At 46.0% G+C, this 18,915-nt stretch overlaps 1 protein-coding gene across 1 annotated transcript in view; it reads right to left on the bottom strand.

The window, feature by feature from the left end:
• The window catches only part of LOC129823258 (potassium voltage-gated channel subfamily B member 2-like), a 362,380-nt gene extending 345,406 nt beyond the window's left edge, over positions 1–16,974 (bottom strand). Inside the window, exons 1-2 of the mRNA XM_055882176.1 lie at positions 16,494–16,974; positions 892–1,532 (exon numbers count right to left, since the gene is read on the bottom strand). Coding sequence (XP_055738151.1) covers positions 892–1,488 — 597 coding nt within the window. The 5' untranslated portion in view covers positions 1,489–1,532; positions 16,494–16,974. The remainder of the gene's footprint in view (positions 1–891; positions 1,533–16,493) is intronic.
• Between the last annotated feature and the right edge of the window lie 1,941 nt (positions 16,975–18,915).

Genomic DNA, 18,915 nt, shown 5'->3' with positions numbered 1-18,915 from the left:
GGAGGGTAAAATAATAACCATGGCAGTAACACACTTAACGATGATGTCCACAGAGACAGTGGGTGGGTGGATGGCAGTTGTCTATGTGTCAGACAACTGTTGCAGTGATCTTGTCCTGAAAGACGGGGATCACCTGCAGAGATGGAGCACCTTATGTACTCGCATTGGTTATAACTGGTTATTACTAGGTATGAGCGTATACAAAATCCAAATTACAGTTGATTTAGTTGCAGTCAAAACACCTTTTATAAAAGTCTGTCAGTGAATACTTGGTAGAACTGTAGTACAGAAACCTATACTATATAGTCTACCTCCGACTTTCTTGTATAACTCTGCACTGTATACTTTTTTCAGGTTTTATCTTTCAGTACAAATTTTCTTCAATCTCTGGGAGCATTTCTCAAATAATACATAAACACATACAACAAGCACACTTGTTGTATACTGTCAACTTAAATACTGTCAACTTAAAATTGATCATAGTAATTCAGATAACAACCAAAAGAGTCTCTCTCTCTCTCTCTCTCTCTCTCTCTCTCTCTCTCTCTCTCTCTCTCTCTCTCTCTCTCTCTCTCTCCTCTCTCTCTCTCTCTCTCTCTCTCTCTCTCTCTCTCTCTCTCTCTCTCTCTCTCTCTCTCTCTCTCTCTCTCTCTCTCTCTCTCTCTCTCTCTCTCTCTCTCTCTCTCTCTCTCTCTCTCTCTCTCTCTCTCTCTCTCTCTCTCTCTCTCTCTCTCTCTCTCTCTCTCTCTCTCTCTCTCTCTCTCTCTCTCTCTCTCTCTCTCTCTGTGTGGCGCAGCACCAGTGAGAGTACACAACACACACAAAACCAGCGGGGGTACAGTTACACCCTCTCCCCTCCTTCCCTCCTTTTCTAATCCCTCCCTCTCTTACTTTGGCAGGTAGGGAGGAGCTGGGTTTCTCCAGGAGGTCCCAAAGCTTCTTCCTCTTCTCCTGGCAGCAGATGTTATCAAACTCTATTTCTCCCTCTCTTTCTTTCAGCGTCTCCGCCTCCCTCCGCAGCTCCTCGTTCATCTGTTCTTTCTTCTGGTGGTACCGGGCCTGGCAGCAGGACTCCAGGTAGATCTCATCTACACCCCAGTAGTCCAGCTCCTGACCGAACGACAGGGCGCACATCTCCTCCATCATGTGCAGCTTCCCTGTGCGGTAGAAGTTGAGGATGGAGGTGAAGGCGCCAGGGTGCCGGTCAAAGAAATATTCGTTCTCATGGAGACTGTAGTCATCGCAGACCTCCATCAGGCTCTCGTGGGTGTTGCAGTCGCGAAGCTTACCCAGGCGGGTGCGTGGGAGCCGGTCCAACGTCCGCCACAGGACCTCGTGGTTTAGACCTCCGACGTTGACCCGGACCCTCCTGGAGCTGGCCTTGGTGCGGATGATTTGGATGGGCTCTGGGGGGAGGGAGGTTACCCCTGGGTGGTTGTTACCCCGTGGAGTGTTGAGGGGGGTCTTAGGTCCGTCTGTCTCAGCCATGGTGGTGTGGTGGTGGAGGAGGAGGGATGGAGGACAAGGCTTATCTGGAGAGCAGATGAGGGGAAATAAAAAGAAGCAGAATTATTTTGGGTCCTCATTAGAGAGAGAGAGAGAGAGAGAGAGAGAGAGAGAGAGTTGGTATTGTGAGAAAAACCAGAAGAACCTGTGTATTGTAAACTACCTGAGTGGGTTCAACAGAGGATTTCAAAAGAGAACAGAAGATTTTTATGATGAAGAATGTGTTTTAGTTGAATGTGTGTTGTGTATTTATGTTTGTCTGTTCAATACGTGTTTTATTAGTTTTATATTGTATTAGATTGTTTATGCATTTTATGAAATTGTATATGCAGGACTCCCTCATAAAACTGACACTGGTGACTCCCTGATTAAATAAAGGTCAGTAAAATTAAATTATCACAACAGAGAAGAGATGGAGCTTCTGAACTGGCATATTTACAGATATCTCTCTTGAACTAGTCCTATACCATCAGCACAGTGTTCTAGTCCTATAGCATCAACACAGTGATATAGTCCTATAGCATCAGCACAGTGATATAGTCCTATAACATCAGCACAGTGTTCTAGTCCTTATAGCATCAGCACAGTGTTATAGTCCTATAGCATCAACACAGTGTTATAGTCCTATAGCATCAACACAGTGTTCTAGTCCTATAGCATCAGCACAGTGTTATAGTCCTATACCATCAGCACAGTGTTCTAGTCCTATACCATCAGCACAGTGTTCTAGTCCTATACCATCAGCACAGTGTTATAGTCCTATAGCATCAGCACAGTGTTCTAGTCCTATACCATCAGCACAGTGTTCTAGTCCTATAGCATCAGCACAGTGTTATAGTCCTATAGCATCAGCACAGTGTTCTAGTCCTATACCATCAGCACAGTGTTCTAGTCCTATAGCATCAGCACAGTGATATAGTCCTATAGCATCAGCACAGTGTTCTAGTCCTATAACATCAGCACAGTGTTCTAGTCCTTATAGCATCAGCACAGTGTTCTAGTCCTATAGCATCAGCACAGTGTTCTAGTCCTTATAGCATCAGCACAGTGTTCTAGTCCTATAGCATCAGCACAGTGTTCTAGTCCTATAGCATCAACACAGTGTTATAGTCCTATAGCATCAACACAGTGTTCTAGTCCTATAGCATCAGCACAGTGTTATAGTCCTATACCATCAGCACAGTGTTCTAGTCCTATACCATCAGCACAGTGTTCTAGTCCTATACCATCAGCACAGTGTTCTAGTCCTATAGCATCAGCACAGTGTTCTAGTCCTATAGCATCAACACAGTGTTATAGTCCTATAGCATCAACACAGTGTTCTAGTCCTATAGCATCAGCACAGTGTTATAGTCCTATAGCAACAACACAGTGTTATAGTCCTTATAGCATCAGCACAGTGTTCTAGTCCTATACCATCAGCACAGTGTTCTAGTCCTTATAGCAACAACACAGTGTTATAGTCCTATACCATCAGCACAGTGTTCTAGTCCTATACCATCAGCACAGTGTTCTAGTCCTATACCATCAGCACAGTGTTCTAGTCCTATACCATCAGCACAGTGTTCTAGTCCTATACCATCAGCACAGTGTTCTAGTCCTATAACATCAGCACAGTGTTCTAGTCCTATACCAACAGCACAGTGTTCTAGTCCTATAACATCAGCACAGTGTTCTAGTCCTATAACATCAGCACAGTGTTATAGTCCTATACCATCAGCACAGTGTTCTAGTCCTATACCATCAGCACAGTGTTCTAGTCCTATAACATCAGCACAGTGTTATAGTCCTATACCATCAGCACAGTGTTCTAGTCCTATACCATCAGCACAGTGTTCTAGTCCTATAACATCAGCACAGTGTTATAGTCCTATACCATCAGCACAGTGTTCTAGTCCTATACCATCAGCACAGTGTTCTAGTCCTATAACATCAGCACAGTGTTATAGTCCTATACCATCAGCACAGTGTTATAGTCCTATAGCATCAACACAGTGTTCTAGTCCTTATAGCATCAGCACAGTGTTCTAGTCCTATAGCATCAGCACAGTGTTCTAGTCCTATAGCATCAGCACAGTGTTCTAGTCCTATACCATCAGCACAGTGTTCTAGTCCTATACCATCAGCACAGTGTTCTAGTCCTATAGCAACAACACAGTGTTCTAGTCCTATAACATCAGCACAGTGTTCTAGTCCTGTAAGATCAGCACAGTGATATAGTCCTATAGCATCAGCACAGTGTTCTAGTCCTATAGCATCAGCACAGTGTTCTAGTCCTATACCATCAGCACAGTGTTCTAGTCCTATACCAACAGCACAGTGTTCTAGTCCTATACCATCAGCACAGTGTTCTAGTCCTATACCATCAGCACAGTGTTCTAGTCCTATACCAACAGCACAGTGTTCTAGTCCTTATAGCATCAGCACAGTGTTCTAGTCCTATACTATCAGCACAGTGTTCTAGTCCTATACTATCAGCACAGTGTTCTAGTCGTTATAGAAACAACAGAGATTTGGAGCTAGGAACACAAGCATTTCGTTAGATACTACTGCACTGTTGGAGCTAGAAACACAAGCATTTCGTTAGATATTGCTGCACTGTTGGAGCTAGAAACACAAGCATTTAGTTAGATATTACTGCACTGTTGGAGCTAGGAACACAAGCATTTAGTTAGATATTACTGCACTGTTGGAGCTAGAAACACAAGCATTTAGTTAGATATTACTGCAATGTTGGAGCTAGGAACACAAGCATTTAGTTAGATATTACTGCACTGTTGGAGCTAGAAACACACGCATTTAGTTAGATATTACTGCACTGTTGGAGCTAGAAACACACGCATTTAGTTAGATATTACTGCACTGTTGGAGCTAGAAACACACGCATTTAGTTAGATATTACTGCACTGTTGGAGCTAGAAACACACGCATTTAGTTAGATATTACTGCACTGTTGGAGCTAGAAACACACGCATTTAGTTAGATATTACTGCACTGTTGGAGCTAGAAACACACGCATTTAGTTACACCCACAATAGCTTCTGCTAAACACGTGTATGTGACTAATAAAATGTGATGGGATTTGATTTAAGTTATTTACTACAGCTACAATATCAGCAGTGTTCCCTTTATTTGAAATCAATTCAATAGGACTCATTGTGTGCATTGCCTTGCACTTCAGTCTCAAAATCAAAACCGCTGTATTGTGTCCGTGAGTAACCCACTAATGTTACAGGTAGACTAGTGGTTAGAGCGTAGAGACGGCAGGTAGCCTAGTGGTTAGAGTGTAGAGGGGGCAGGTAGTCTAGTGGTTAGAGTGTAGAGGTGGCAGGTAGACTAGTGGTTAGAGTGTAGAGGTGGCAGGTAGACTAGTGGTTAGAGTGTAGAGGTGGCCTAGTGGTTAGAGTGTAGAGTAGGCAGGTAGCCTAGTGGTTAGAGTGTAGAGGGGGCAGGTAGTCTAGTGGTTAGAGTGTAGAGGTGGCAGGTAGACTAGTGGTTAGAGTGTAGAGGTGGCCTAGTGGTTAGAGTGTAGAGACGGCAGGTAGCCTAGTGGTTAGAGTGTAGAGGGGGCAGGTAGTCTAGTGGTTAGAGTGTAGAGGTGGCAGGTAGACTAGTGGTTAGAGTGTAGAGGGGGCAGGTAGTCTAGTGGTTAGAGTGTAGAGGCGGCAGGTAGACTAGTGGTTAGAGTGTAGAGGGGGCAGGTAGCCTAGTGGTTAGAGTGCTGGACCAGTAACCAGCAGGTAACCTAGTGGTTAGAGCATTGGACTAGTAACCAGCAGGTAGTCTAGTGGTTAGAGTGTTGGACCAGTAACCAGCAGGTAGTCTAGTGGTTAGAGCGTTGGGCCAGTAACCAGCAGGTAGCTTAGTGGTTAGAGTGTTGGGCCAGTAACCAGCAGGTAGTCTAGTGGTTAGAGCGTTGGGCCAGTAACCAGCAGGTAGCTTAGTGGTTAGAGTGTTGGACCAGTAACCAGCAGGTAGTCTAGTGGTTAGAGTGTTGCGCCAGTAACCAGCAGGTAGCTTAGTGGTTAGAGTGTTGGGCCAGTAACCAGCAGGTAGCTTAGTGGTTAGAGTGTTGGACCAGTAACCAGCAGGTAGTCTAGTGGTTAGAGCGTTGGACTAGTAACCAGCAGGTAGTCTAGTGGTTAGAGTGTTGGGCCAGTAACCAGCAGGTAGCTTAGTGGTTAGAGTGTTGGGCCAGTAACCAGCAGGTAGCTTAGTGGTTAGAGTGTTGGGCCAGTAACCAGCAGGTAGCTTAGTGGTTAGAGTGTTGGACCAGTAACCAGCAGGTAGTCTAGTGGTTAGAGCGTTGGACCAGTAACCAGCAGGTAGTCTAGTGGTTAGAGTGTTGGACTAGTAACCAGCAGGTAGCTTAGTGGTTAGAGCGCTGGACCAGTAACCAGCAGGTAGCCTAGTGGTTAGAGTGTTGGACTAGTAACCAGCAGGTAGCTTAGTGGTTAGAGCGCTGGACCAGTAACCAGCAGTTAGCCTAGTGCTTAGAGCGTTGAGCCAGTAACCAGCAGGTAGCCTAGTGGTTAGAGTGTTGGACTAGTAACCAGCAGGTAGCTTAGTGGTTAGAGTGTTGGACTAGTAACCAGCAGGTAGCTTAGTGGTTAGAGCGCTGGACCAGTAACCAGCAGTTAGCCTAGTGCTTAGAGCGTTGGGCCAGTAACCAGCAGGTAGCCTAGTGGTTAGAGTGTTGGACTAGTAACCAGCAGGTAGCTTAGTGGTTAGAGTGTTGGACTAGTAACCAGCAGGTAGCTTAGTGGTTAGAGCGCTGGACCAGTAACCAGCAGTTAGCCTAGTGCTTAGAGCGTTGGGCCAGTAACCAGCAGGTAGTCTAGTGGTTAGAGTGCTGGGCCAGTAACCAGCAGGTAGTCTAGTGGTTAGAGTGCTGGACCAGTAACCAGCGGGTAGCCTAGTGGTTAGAGCGCTGGACCAGTAACCAGCAGGTAGTCTAGTGGTTAGAGCGTTGGACCAGTAACCAGCAGGTAGCCTAGTGGTTAGAGCGCTGGACCAGTAACCAGCAGGTAGCTTAGTGGTTAGAGTGTTGGACCAGTAACCAGCAGGTAGTCTAGTGGTTAGAGCGCTGGACCAGTAACCAGCAGGTAGTCTAGTGGTTAGAGCGTTGGACCAGTAACCAGCAGGTAGCCTAGTGGTTAGAGCGCTGGACCAGTAACCAGCAGGTAGCTTAGTGGTTAGAGTGTTGGACCAGTAACCAGCAGGTAGTCTAGTGGTTAGAGCGTTGGACCAGTAACCAGCAGGTAGCTTAGTGGTTAGAGTGTTGGACCAGTAACCAGCAGGTAGCCTAGTGGTTAGAGCGCTGGACCAGTAACCAGCAGGTAGCCTAGTGGTTAGAGTGTTGGACTAGTATCCAGCAGGTAGTCTAGTGGTTAGAGCGCTGGACCAGTAACCAGCAGGTAGTCTAGTGGTTAGAGCGTGGGACTAGTAACCAGCAGGTAGCTTAGTGGTTAGAGCGTTGGGCCAGTAACCAGCAGGTAGTCTAGTGGTTAGAGTGTTGGACTAGTAACCAGCAGGTAGCTTAGTGGTTAGAGCGCTGGACCAGTAACCAGCAGTTAGCCTAGTGCTTAGAGCGTTGGGCCAGTAACCAACAGGTAGCTTAGTGGTTAGAGTGTTGGGCCAGTAACCAGCAGGTAGCATAGTGGTTAGAGTGTTGGACTAGTAACCAACAGGTAGCTTAGTGGTTAGAGTGTTGGACTAGTAACCAACAGGTAGCTTAGTGGTTAGAGTGTTGGACCAGTAACCAACAGGTAGCTTAGTGGTTAGAATGTTGGACCAGTAACCAGCAGGTAGCCTAGTGGTTAGAGCGTTGGGCCAGTAACCAGCAGGTAGTCTAGTGGTTAGAGTGTTGGACCAGTAACCAGCAGGTAGTCTAGTGGTTAGAGCGTTGGACCAGTAACCAGCAGGTAGCTTAGTGGTTAGAGTGTTGGACCAGTAACCAGCAGGTAGCCTAGTGGTTAGAGCGCTGGACCAGTAACCAGCAGGTAGCCTAGTGGTTAGAGTGTTGGACTAGTAACCAGCAGGTAGTCTAGTGGTTAGAGTGTTGGGCCAGTAACCAGCAGGTAGTCTGGTGGTTAGAGCGTTGGGCCAGTAACCAGCAGGTAGCTTAGTGGTTAGAGTGTTGGGCCAGTAACCAGCAGGTAGTCTAGTGGTTAGAGTGTTGAACCAGTAACCAGCAGGTAGTCTAGTGGTTAGAGCGTTGGGCCAGCAACCAGCAGGTAGCTTAGTGGTTAGAGTGTTGGGCCAGTAACCAGCAGGTAGTCTAGTGGTTAGAGCGTTGGGCCAGTAACCAGCAGGTAGCTTAGTGGTTAGAGTGTTGGGCCAGTAACCAGCAGGTAGTCTAGTGGTTAGAGCGTTGGGCCAGTAACCAGCAGGTAGCTTAGTGGTTAGAATGTTGGACTAGTAACCAGCAGGTAGCCTAGTGGTTAGAATGTTGGACTAGTAACCGGCAGGTAGACTAGTGGTTAGAGTGTTGGACTAGTAACCAGCAGGTAGCCTAGTGGTTAGAGTGTTGGACTAGTAACCGGCAGGTAGACTAGTGGTTAGAGTGTTGGACTAGTAACCAGCAGGTAGCCTAGTGGTTAGAATGTTGGACTAGTAACCAGCAGGTAGCCTAGTGGTTAGAGTGTTGGACTAGTAACCAGCAGGTAGCCTAGTGGTTAGAGCGTTGGAACAGTTACCAACAGGTAGCTTAGTTGTTAGAGCGTTGGACCAGTAACCAGCAGGTAGCTTAGTGGTTAGAGCGTTGGACTAGTAACCAGCAGTTAGCCTAGTGGTTAGAGCGTTGGGCCAGTAACCAGCAGGTAGCTTAGTGGTTAGAGCGTTGGACTAGTAACCAGCAGGTAGCCTAGTGGTTAGAGCGTTGGACTAGTAACCAGCAGGTAGCCTAGTGGTTAGAGCGTTGGACTAGTAACCAGCAGGTAGCCTAGTGGTTAGAGCGTTGGACTAGTAACCAGCAGGTAGCCTAGTGGTTAGAGCGTTGGACTAGTAACCAGCAGGTAGCCTAGTGTTTAGAGTGTTGGACTAGTAACCAGCACGTAGACCAGTAACCAGCAGGTAGCCTAGTGGTTAGAGTGTTGGACTAGTAACCAGCAGGTAGCTTAGTGGTTAGAGTGTTGGACTAGTAACCAGCAGGTAGCCTAGTGGTTAGAGCGCTGGACCAGTAACCAGCAGTTAGCCTAGTGCTTAGAGCGTTGGGCCAGTAACCAGCAGGTAGCCTAGCGGTTAGAGTGTTGGACTAGTAACCAGCAGGTAGCTTAGTGGTTAGAGTGTTGGACTAGTAACCAGCAGGTAGCTTAGTGGTTAGAGCGCTGGACCAGTAACCAGCAGTTAGCTTAGTGCTAAGAGCGTTGGGCCAGTAACCAACAGGTAGCTTAGTGGTTAGAGTGTTGGGCCAGTAACCAGCAGGTAGCATAGTGGTTAGAGTGTTGGACTAGTAACCAACAGGTAGCTTAGTGGTTAGAGTGTTGGACTAGTAACCAACAGGTAGCTTAGTGGTTAGAGTGTTGGACCAGTAACCAACAGGTAGCTTAGTGGTTAGAGTGTTGGACCAGTAAACAGCAGGTAGCCTAGTGGTTAGAGCGTTGGGCCAGTAACCAGCAGGTAGTCTAGTGGTTAGAGTGCTGGGCCAGTAACCAGCAGGTAGCTTAGTGGTTAGAGCGTTGGACCAGTAACCAGCAGGTAGTCTAGTGGTTAGAGTGTTGGACCAGTAACCAGCAGGTAGCCTAGTGGTTAGAGCGCTGGACCAGTAACCAGCAGGTAGCTTAGTGGTTAGAGTGTTGGACCAGTAACCAGCAGGTAGTCTAGTGGATAGAGCGTTGGACCAGTAACCAGCAGGTAGCTTAGTGGTTAGAGTGTTGGACCAGTAACCAGCAGGTAGCCTAGTGGTTAGAGCGCTGGACCAGTAACCAGGAGGTAGCCTAGTGGTTAGAGTGTTGGACTAGTATCCAGCAGGTAGTCTAGTGGTTAGAGCGCTGGACCAGTAACCAGCAGGTAGTCTAGTGGTTAGAGCGTGGGACTAGTAACCAGCAGGTAGCTTAGTGGTTAGAGCGTTGGGCCAGTAACCAGCAGGTAATCTAGTGGTTAGAGTGTTGGACTAGTAACCAGCAGGTAGCTTAGTGGTTAGAGCGCTGGACCAGTAACCAGCAGTTAGCCTAGTGCTTAGAGCTTTGGGCCAGTAACCAACAGGTAGCTTAGTGGTTAGAGTGTTGGGCCAGTAACCAGCAGGTAGCCTAGTGGTTAGAGTGTTGGACTAGTAACCAACAGGTAGCTTAGTGGTTAGAGTGTTGGACTAGTAACCAGCAGGTAGTCTAGTGGTTAGAGTGCTGGACCAGTAACCAGCAGGTAGCTTAGTGGTTAGAGCGCTGGACCAGTAACCAGCAGGTAGTCTAGTGGTTAGAGCGCTGGACCAGTAACCAGCATGTAGCTTAGTGGTTAGAGTGTTGGACCAGTAACCAGCAGGTAGTCTAGTGGTTAGAGCGTTGGACCAGTAACCAGCAGGTAGCTTAGTGGTTAGAGTGTTGGACCAGTAACCAGCAGGTAGCCTAGTGGTTAGAGCGCTGGACCAGTAACCAGCAGGTAGCCTAGTGGTTAGAGTGTTGGACTAGTATCCAGCAGGTAGTCTAGTGGTTAGAGCGCTGGACCAGTAACCAGCAGGTAGTCTAGTGGTTAGAGCGTTGGGCCAGTAACCAGCAGGTAGCTTAGTGGTTAGAGTGTTGGGCCAGTAACCAGCAGGTAGTCTAGTGGTTAGAGCGTTGGGCCAGTAACCAGCAGGTAGCTTAGTGGTTAGAGTGTTGGGCCAGTAACCAGCAGGTAGTCTAGTGGTTAGAGCGTTGGGCCAGTAACCAGCAGGTAGCTTAGTGGTTAGAATGTTGGACTAGTAACCAGCAGGTAGCCTAGTGGTTAGAATGTTGGACTAGTAACCGGCAGGTAGACTAGTGGTTAGAGTGTTGGACTAGTAACCAGGAGGTAGCCTAGTGGTTAGAGTGTTGGACTAGTAACCGGCAGGTAGACTTGTGGTTAGAGTGTTGGACTAGTAACCAGCAGGTAGCCTAGTGGTTAGAATGTTGGACTAGTAACCAGCAGGTAGCCTAGTGGTTAGAGTGTTGGACTAGTAACCAGCAGGTAGCCTAGTGGTTAGAGCGTTGGACCAGTTACCAACAGGTAGCTTAGTGGTTAGAGCGTTGGACTAGTAACCAGCAGGTAGCTTAGTGGTTAGAGCGTTGGACTAGTAACCAGCAGTTAGCCTAGTGGTTAGAGCGTTGGGCCAGTAACCAGCAGGTAGCTTAGTGGTTAGAGCGTTGGACTAGTAACCAGCAGGTAGCCTAGTGGTTAGAGCGTTGGACTAGTAACCAGCAGGTAGCCTAGTGTTTAGAGTGTTGGACTAGTAACCAGCAGGTAGACCAGTAACCAGCAGGTAGCCTAGTGGTTAGAGCATTGGGCCAGTAACCAGTAGGTAGCTTAGTGGTTAGAGCATTGGGTCAGTAACCAGCAGGTAGCCTAGTGGTTAGAGCGCTGGGCCAGTAACCAGCAGGTAGCCTAGTGGTTAGAGCGCTGGGCCAGTAACCAGCAGGTAGCCTAGTGGTTAGAGTGTTGGGTCAGTAACCAGCAGGTAGCCTAGTGGTTAGAGCGTTGGGTCAGTAACCAGCAGGTAGCCTAGTGGTTAGAGCATTGGACCAGTAACCAGCAGGTAGCCTAGTGGTTAGAGTGTTGGACCAGTAACCAGCAGGTAACCTAGTGGTTAGAGCATTGGACTAGTAACCAGCAGGTAGCATAGTGGTTAGAGCGTTGGGCCAGTAACCAGCAGGTAGCCTAGTGGTTAGAGCGTTGGGCCAGTAACCAGCAGGTAGCCTAGTGGTTAGAGCGTTGGACCAGTAACCAGCAGGTAGCATAGTGGTTAGAGCATTGGACCAGTAACCAGCAGGTAGCCTAGTGGTTAGAGTGTTGGACCAGTAACCAGCAGGTAACCTAGTGGTTAGAGCATTGGACTAGTAACCAGCAGGTAGCCTAGTGGTTAGAGCGTTGGGCCAGTAACCAGCAGGTAGCCTAGTGGTTAGAGCGTTGGGCCAGTAACCAGCAGGTAGCCTAGTGGTTAGAGCGTTGGGCCAGTAACCAGCAGGTAGCCTAGTGGTTAGAGCGTTGGACCAGTAACCAGCAGGTAGCATAGTTGTTAGAGCATTGGACTAGTAACCAGCAGGTAGCCTAGTGGTTAGAGCGTTGGACTATTAACCAGCAGTTATCCTAGTGGTTAGAGTGTTGGACTAGTAACCAGCAGGTAACCTAGTGGTTAGAGCGCTGGGCCAGTAACCAGCAGGTAGCCTAGTGGTTAGAGCGTTGGGTCAGTAACCAGCAGGTAGCCTAGTGGTTAGTGCGTTGGACCAGTAACCAGCAGGTAGCCTAGTGGTTAGAGTGTTGGACCAGTAACCAGCAGGTAGCCTAGTGGTTAGAGTGTTGGACCAGTAACCAGCAAGTAGCCTAGTGGTTAGAGCGTTGGACTAGTAACCAGCAGGTAGCCTAGTGGTTAGAGCGTTGGACTAGTTACCAGCAGGTAGCCTAGTGGTTAGAGTGTAGAGGCGGCAGGTAGCCTAGTGGTTAGAGCGTTGGGCCAGTAACCAGCAGGTAGCCTAGTGTTAGAGCGTTGGACCAGTAACCAGCAGGTAACCTAGGGGTTAGAGCGTTGGACTATTAACCAGCAGGTAGCCTAGTGTTTAGAGCGTTGGACCAGTAACCAGCAGGAAGCCTAGTGGTTAGAGCGTTGGACTAGTAACCAGCAGGTAGCCTAGTGGTTAGAGCGTTGGACTAGTTACCAGCAGGTAGCCTAGTGGTTAGAGTGTAGAGGCGGCAGGTAGCCTAGTGGTTAGAGCGTTGGACCAGTAACCAGCAAGAAGCCTAGTGGTATGAGTGTTGGACCAGTAACCAGCAGGTAGCCTAATGGTTAGAGTGTTGGGCCAATAACCAGCAGGTAGCCTAGTGGTTAGAGCGTTGGGCCAGTAACCAGCAGGTAGCCTAGTTGTTAGAGCGTTGGACCAATATCCAGCAGGAAGCCTAGTGGTTAGAGCATTGGACTAGTAACCAGCAGGTAGCCTAGTGGTTAGAGCGTTGGACCAGTAACCAGCAGGTAGCCTAGTGGTTAGCGCGTTTGGCCAGTAACCAGCAGGTAGCCTAGTGGTTAGCGCGTTGGACTAGTAGCCAGCAGGTAGCCTAGTGGTTAAAGCGTTGGACCAGTAATCGAAAGGTTGCTGGATTGAATCCCTGAGCTGACAAGGTAAAAATCTGTCGTTCTGCCCCTGAACAAGGCAATTAACCCACTGTTCCTCGGTAGGCCGTCATTGTAAATAAGAATTTGTTCATAAATGACTAGTCAAATAAAGGATAAATAATAACATCTAATGTTGATTAGATTTAGATTCATTATTTCATTCAGAGAAGTATTTACCTGCAATTTACACAAGTCATTATTTCCCTGCCAAAACCAACACCAATCGTTATCATTGCCTTGTATCTTCTCAAGGTTGCACTCCCTGTAAGCTAGTACAGATAACGCCTGAGCAGACTATATGAAGCTTTACAGATGACGCCTGAGCAGACTATATGAAGCTTTACAGATAACGCCTGAGCAGACTATATGAAGCTTTACAGATGACGCCTCAGCGGACTATATGAAGCTTTACAGATGACGCCTGAGCGGACTCAATGAAGCTTTACAGATAAAACCTGAGCAGACTATATGAAGCTTTACAGATAACGCCTGAGCAGACTATATGAAGCTTTACAGATGACGCCTGAGCGGACTATATGAAGCTTTACAGATAACGCCTGAGCAGACTATATGAAGCTTTACAGATGACGCCTCAGCGGACTATATGAAGCTTTACAGATGACGCCTGAGCGGACTCAATGAAGCTTTACAGAAAAAACCTGAGCAGACTATATGAAGCTTTACAGATAAAACCTGAGCAGACTATATGAAGCTTTACAGATAAAACCTGAGCGGACTATATGAGGCTTTACAGATAAAACCTGAGCGGACTATATGAAGCTTTACAGATAAAACCTGAGCAGACTATATGAAGCTTTAGAGATAAAACCTGAGCAGACTATATGAAGCTTTAGAGATAAAACCTGAGCGGACTATATGAAGCTTTACAGATAAAACCTGAGCAGACTATATGAAGCTTTACAGATAAAACCTGAGCGGACTATATGAAGCTTTACGAATAAAATCTGAGCGGACTATATGAAGCTTTACAGATAACGCCTGAGCGGACTATATGAAGCTTTACAGATGACGCCTCAGCTGACTATATGAAGCTTTACAGATAAAACCTGAGCGGACTATATGAAGCTTTACAGATAAAACCTGAGCGGAATATATGAAGCTTTACAGATAAAACCTGAGCGGACTATCTGAAGCTTTACAGATAAAACCTGAGTGGACTATATGAAGCTTTACAGATAAAACCTGAGCGGACTATATGAAGCTTTACAGAAAAAACCTGAGCGGACTATATGAAGCTTTACAGATAAAACCTGAGCAGACTATATGAAGCTTTACAGATAAAACCTGAGCAGACTATATGAAGCTTTACAGATAAAACCTGAGCAGACTATATGAAGCTTTACAGACAAAACCTGAGAGGACTATATGAAGCTTTACAGATATCGCCTGAGCAGACTATATGAAGCTTTACAGATGACGCCTCAGCGGACTATATGAAGCTTTACAGATGACGCCTGAGCGGACTCAATGAAGCTTTACAGATAAAACCTGAGCAGACTATATGAAGCTTTACAGATAAAACCTGAGCAGACTATATGAAGCTTTACAGATAAAACCTGAGCGGACTATATGAAGCTTTACAGATAAAACCTGAGCGGACTATATGAAGCTTTACAGATAAAACCTGAGCGGACTGTATGAAGCTTTACAGATAAAACCTGAGCAGACTATATGAAGCTTTACAGATAAAACCTGAGCAGACTATATGAAGCTTTAGAGATAAAACCTGAGCGGACTATATGAAGCTTTACAGATAAAACCTGAGCAGACTATATGAATCTTTACAGATAAAACCTGAGCGGACTATATGAAGCTTTACGAATAAAACCTGAGCGGACTATATGAAGCTTTACAGATAACTCCTGAGCGGACTATATGAAGCTTTACAGATAACGCCTGAGCGGACTATATGAAGCTTTACAGATGACGCCTCAGCTGACTATATGAAGCTTTACAGATAAAACCTGAGCGGACTATATGAAGCTTTACAGATAAAACCTGAGCAGACTATATGAAGCTTTACAGATAAAACCTGAGCAGACTATATGAAGCTTTACAGATAATACCTGAGTGGAATATATGAAGCTTTACAGATAAAACCTGAGCGGACTATCTGAAGCTTTACAGATAAAACCTGAGTGGACTATATGAAGCTTTACAGATAAAACCTGAGTGGACTATATGAAGCTTTACAGATAAAACCTGAGCGGACTATATGAAGCTTTACAGAAAAAACCTGAGCAGACTATATGAAGCTTTACGAATAAAACCTGAGCGGACTATATGAAGCTTTACAGATAACTCCTGAGCGGACTATATGAAGCTTTACAGATAACGCCTGAGCGGACTATATGAAGCTTTACAGATGACGCCTCAGCTGACTATATGAAGCTTTACAGATAAAACCTGAGCAGACTATATGAAGCTTTACAGATAAAACCTGAGCAGACTATATGAAGCTTTACAGATAAAACCTGAGCAGACTATATGAAGCTTTACAGACAAAACCTAAGCAGACTATATGAAGCTTTACAGATAAAACCTGAGCAGACTATATGAAGCTTTACAGATAAAACCTGAGCAGACTATATGAAGCTTTACAGATAACGCCTCAGCGGACTATATGAAGCTTTACAGATAAAACCTGAGCGGACTATATGAAGCTTTACAGATAAAACCTGAGCGGACTATATGAAGCTTTACAGATAACGCCTGAGCGGACTATATGAAGCTTTACAGATAAAACCTGAGCGGACTATATGAAGCTTTACAGATGACGCCTGAGCAGACTATATGAAGCTTTACAGATGACGCCTGAGCGGACTATATGAAGCTTTACAGATAAAACCTGAGCAGACTATATGAAGCTTTACAGATGACGCCTCAGCGGACTATATGCAGCTTTACAGATAATGCCTGAGCGGACTATATGCAGCCATATTCCAGATGCAGCTAAAAAGTTAAATTTTGACTAAGAACATTTTTGTTACATTCGACCATAACATATTACATAGCCTACATCTCTCCAGTCGAGCTCGTGTTCATCAGACATTATCAAATCGTTTACATCGATGCAAATATCTGTAATCTAAGTGCCTCGTTTTCTGTTTAATAAATTACACGGGTAATCATGGTAAGAAGGCGGATGTGTAAAATGTTGCTGAAGACGCAACTGTTTCTAATTGCGTTCGTCACTCCCCCGAGTGATAACGGACATTATTTGTGACGCAACACTGACACCTAGTAGCCTTTAACAACTGAGATTATTAATGGAGATTAATAACTATATATTACAAAACCTAAATATAGCCTGAAGGTGAAGCTAGGCATTTTTTAAAATTGATTAAATAGACTTCCGTTAAATTGACTGCTTTAATTAGGTGTGTGAATTGTGGATTTAAATAAATAAATGTATTACATCATATTTCAGTAATGGAAATGTTTATGATATTATTGATTGCAGCCGCCAGCCTGTCAAACTGTTGCACAACTCTTTCGTTGCACCATTGAGCCTACTTTTAACTAATTCATTTGTTTATATCTTTCATATCACAAAAAAATATTCCACCTCGCACACCCACCAACATGCAAAATGTTATACTGTTTAAAGTAGCCAGAAAAACACAGCAACAAGACTGCCTGGGCGAAAAGGAAATGGTTTGACCACATTTAGAAAATGCACGAGTCTTACCTTGCCGAAATAAACCACCTTTTGCATGCAAACTCTTGCTCCGTCGGGGGAAGGAGATAAATAATTGATCCGGAATCCCCTTCAGTCAGTCCGCTAAGATTCCGAGCTCTGCGCTTTGAACGAGACTCTGAGTCAATAGACATGTCTCCAACATTTTGATCAACTCAAACGAGGGAGAAAAAAAAACATTTAGGCTTCCCTCTTGATGAAAAATCCTCAGCAGAAATTAAGGACGGCAGTTTTGTAGAAGGTGATAGTGACTCCCAGTGTGAGTATTCGATATATACCTCCATCGATGGGGGATGTGTGAGTGCTGTGAGGGTACACCAGGCTACTGTGTGTGTGTGTGTGTGTGTGTGTGTGTGTGTGTGTGTGTATGTGTGTGTGTGTTTATCTGCAGACGTCGACTGGCGCGTAAAGGCAACGGGAGCGAACGGGAAAACGTACTGTGAGGCGAACTGCGGAGAGGAGAGGAGCAAGAGCGGAGCCGTCCCACAGACAGCGACTCAGTCACAGTACAGAGTAGGTACACAGTACAGCAGTTAACCACTGTCACAGTACAGAGTAGGTTCACAGTATAGCAGTTAACCACTGTCACAGTACAGCAGACAGCCAGTCAGTCACAGTACAGCGGACAGCCAATCAGTCACATTACAGCAGACAGCCAATCAGTCACATTACAGCAGACAGCCAGTCAGTCACAGTACAGCAGACAGCCAGTCAGTCACATTACAGCAGACAGCCAGTCAGTCACATTACAGCAGACAGCCAGTCAGTCACATTACAGCAGACAGCCAGTCAGTCACATTACAGCAGACAGCCAGTCAGTCACATTACAGCAGACAGCCAGTCAGTCACATTACAGCAGACAGCCAGTCAGTCACAGTACAGCAGACAGCCAGTCAGTCACATTACAGCAGACAGCCAGTCAGTCACATTACAGCAGACAGCCAGTCAGTCACATTACAGCAGACAGCCAGTCAGTCACAGTACAGCAGACAGCCAGTCAGTCACAGTACAGCAGACAGCCAATCAGTCACATTACAGCAGACAGCCAATCAGTCACATTACAGCGGACAGCCAGTCAGTCACATTACAGCAGACAGCCAATCAGTCACATTACAGCAGACAGCCAATCAGTCACAGTACAGCAGACAGCCAGTCAGTCACATTACAGCAGACAGCCAATCAGTCACATTACAGCAGACAGCCAATCAGTCACATTACAGCAGACAGCCAATCAGTCACATTACAGCAGACAGCCAATCAGTCACATTACAGCAGACAGCCAATCAGTCACATTACAGCGGACAGCCAATCAGTCACATTACAGCAGACAGCCAATCAGTCACATTACAGCAGACAGCCAATCAGTCACATTACAGCGGACAGTCAATCAGTCACATTACAGCAGACAGCCAGTCAGTCACAGTACAGCAGACAGCCAATCAGTCACATTACAGCAGACAGCCAATCAGTCACATTACAGCAGACAGCCAATCAGTCACATTACAGCAGACAGCCAATCAGTCACAGTACAGCAGACAGCCAGTCAGTCACATTACAGCAGACAGCCAATCAGTCACATTACAGCAGACAGCCAGTCAGTCACATTACAGCAGACAGCCAATCAGTCACATTACAGCAGACATCCAGTCAGTCACATTACAGCAGACAGCCAGTCAGTCACATTACAGCGGACAGCCAGTCAGTCACATTACAGCAGACAGCCAATCAGTCACATTACAGCAGACAGCCAGTCAGTCACATTACAGCAGACAGCCAGTCAGTCACATTACAGCAGACAGCCAGTCAGTCACATTACAGCGGACAGCCAATCAGTCACAGGACAGCAGACAGCCAGTCAGTCACAGTACAGCAGACAGCCAGTCATTCCAACAGTGTAACTATATCAGGACCTTTAGAGAGGAGAGGGGCGCTGCTTCTGAAATGGCACCCTATTTTATAGTGCACTAATTTTGCCCATAAAATGGCACCCTATTTTATAGTGCACTAATTTTGCCCATAAAATGGCACCCTATTTTATAGTGCACTAATTTTGCCCATAAAATGGCACCCTATTTTATAGTGCACTAATTTTGCCCATAAAATGGCACCCTATTTTATAGTGCACTAATTTTGCCCATTAAATGGCACCCTATTTTATAGTGCACTAATTTTGCCCATAAAATGGCACCCTATTTTATAGTGCACTAATTTTGCCCATAAAATGGCACCCTATTCTATAGTGCACTAATTTTGCCCATAAAATGGCACCCTATTCTATAGTGCACTAATTTTGCCCATAAAATGGCACCCTATTTTATAGTGCACTAATTTTGCCCATAAAATGGCACCCTATTCTATAGTGCACTAATGGTGTGCAGGGCTCTTAATTAAGGCAGGAGCAGAGAGTTCTCTC

This window comes from Salvelinus fontinalis, chromosome 25 (genome assembly GCF_029448725.1).
Source record: "Salvelinus fontinalis isolate EN_2023a chromosome 25, ASM2944872v1, whole genome shotgun sequence".
NCBI classification, from domain to species: Eukaryota; Metazoa; Chordata; class Actinopteri; order Salmoniformes; family Salmonidae; genus Salvelinus; species Salvelinus fontinalis.
This window is presented reverse-complemented; position numbering and strand designations above follow the sequence as displayed.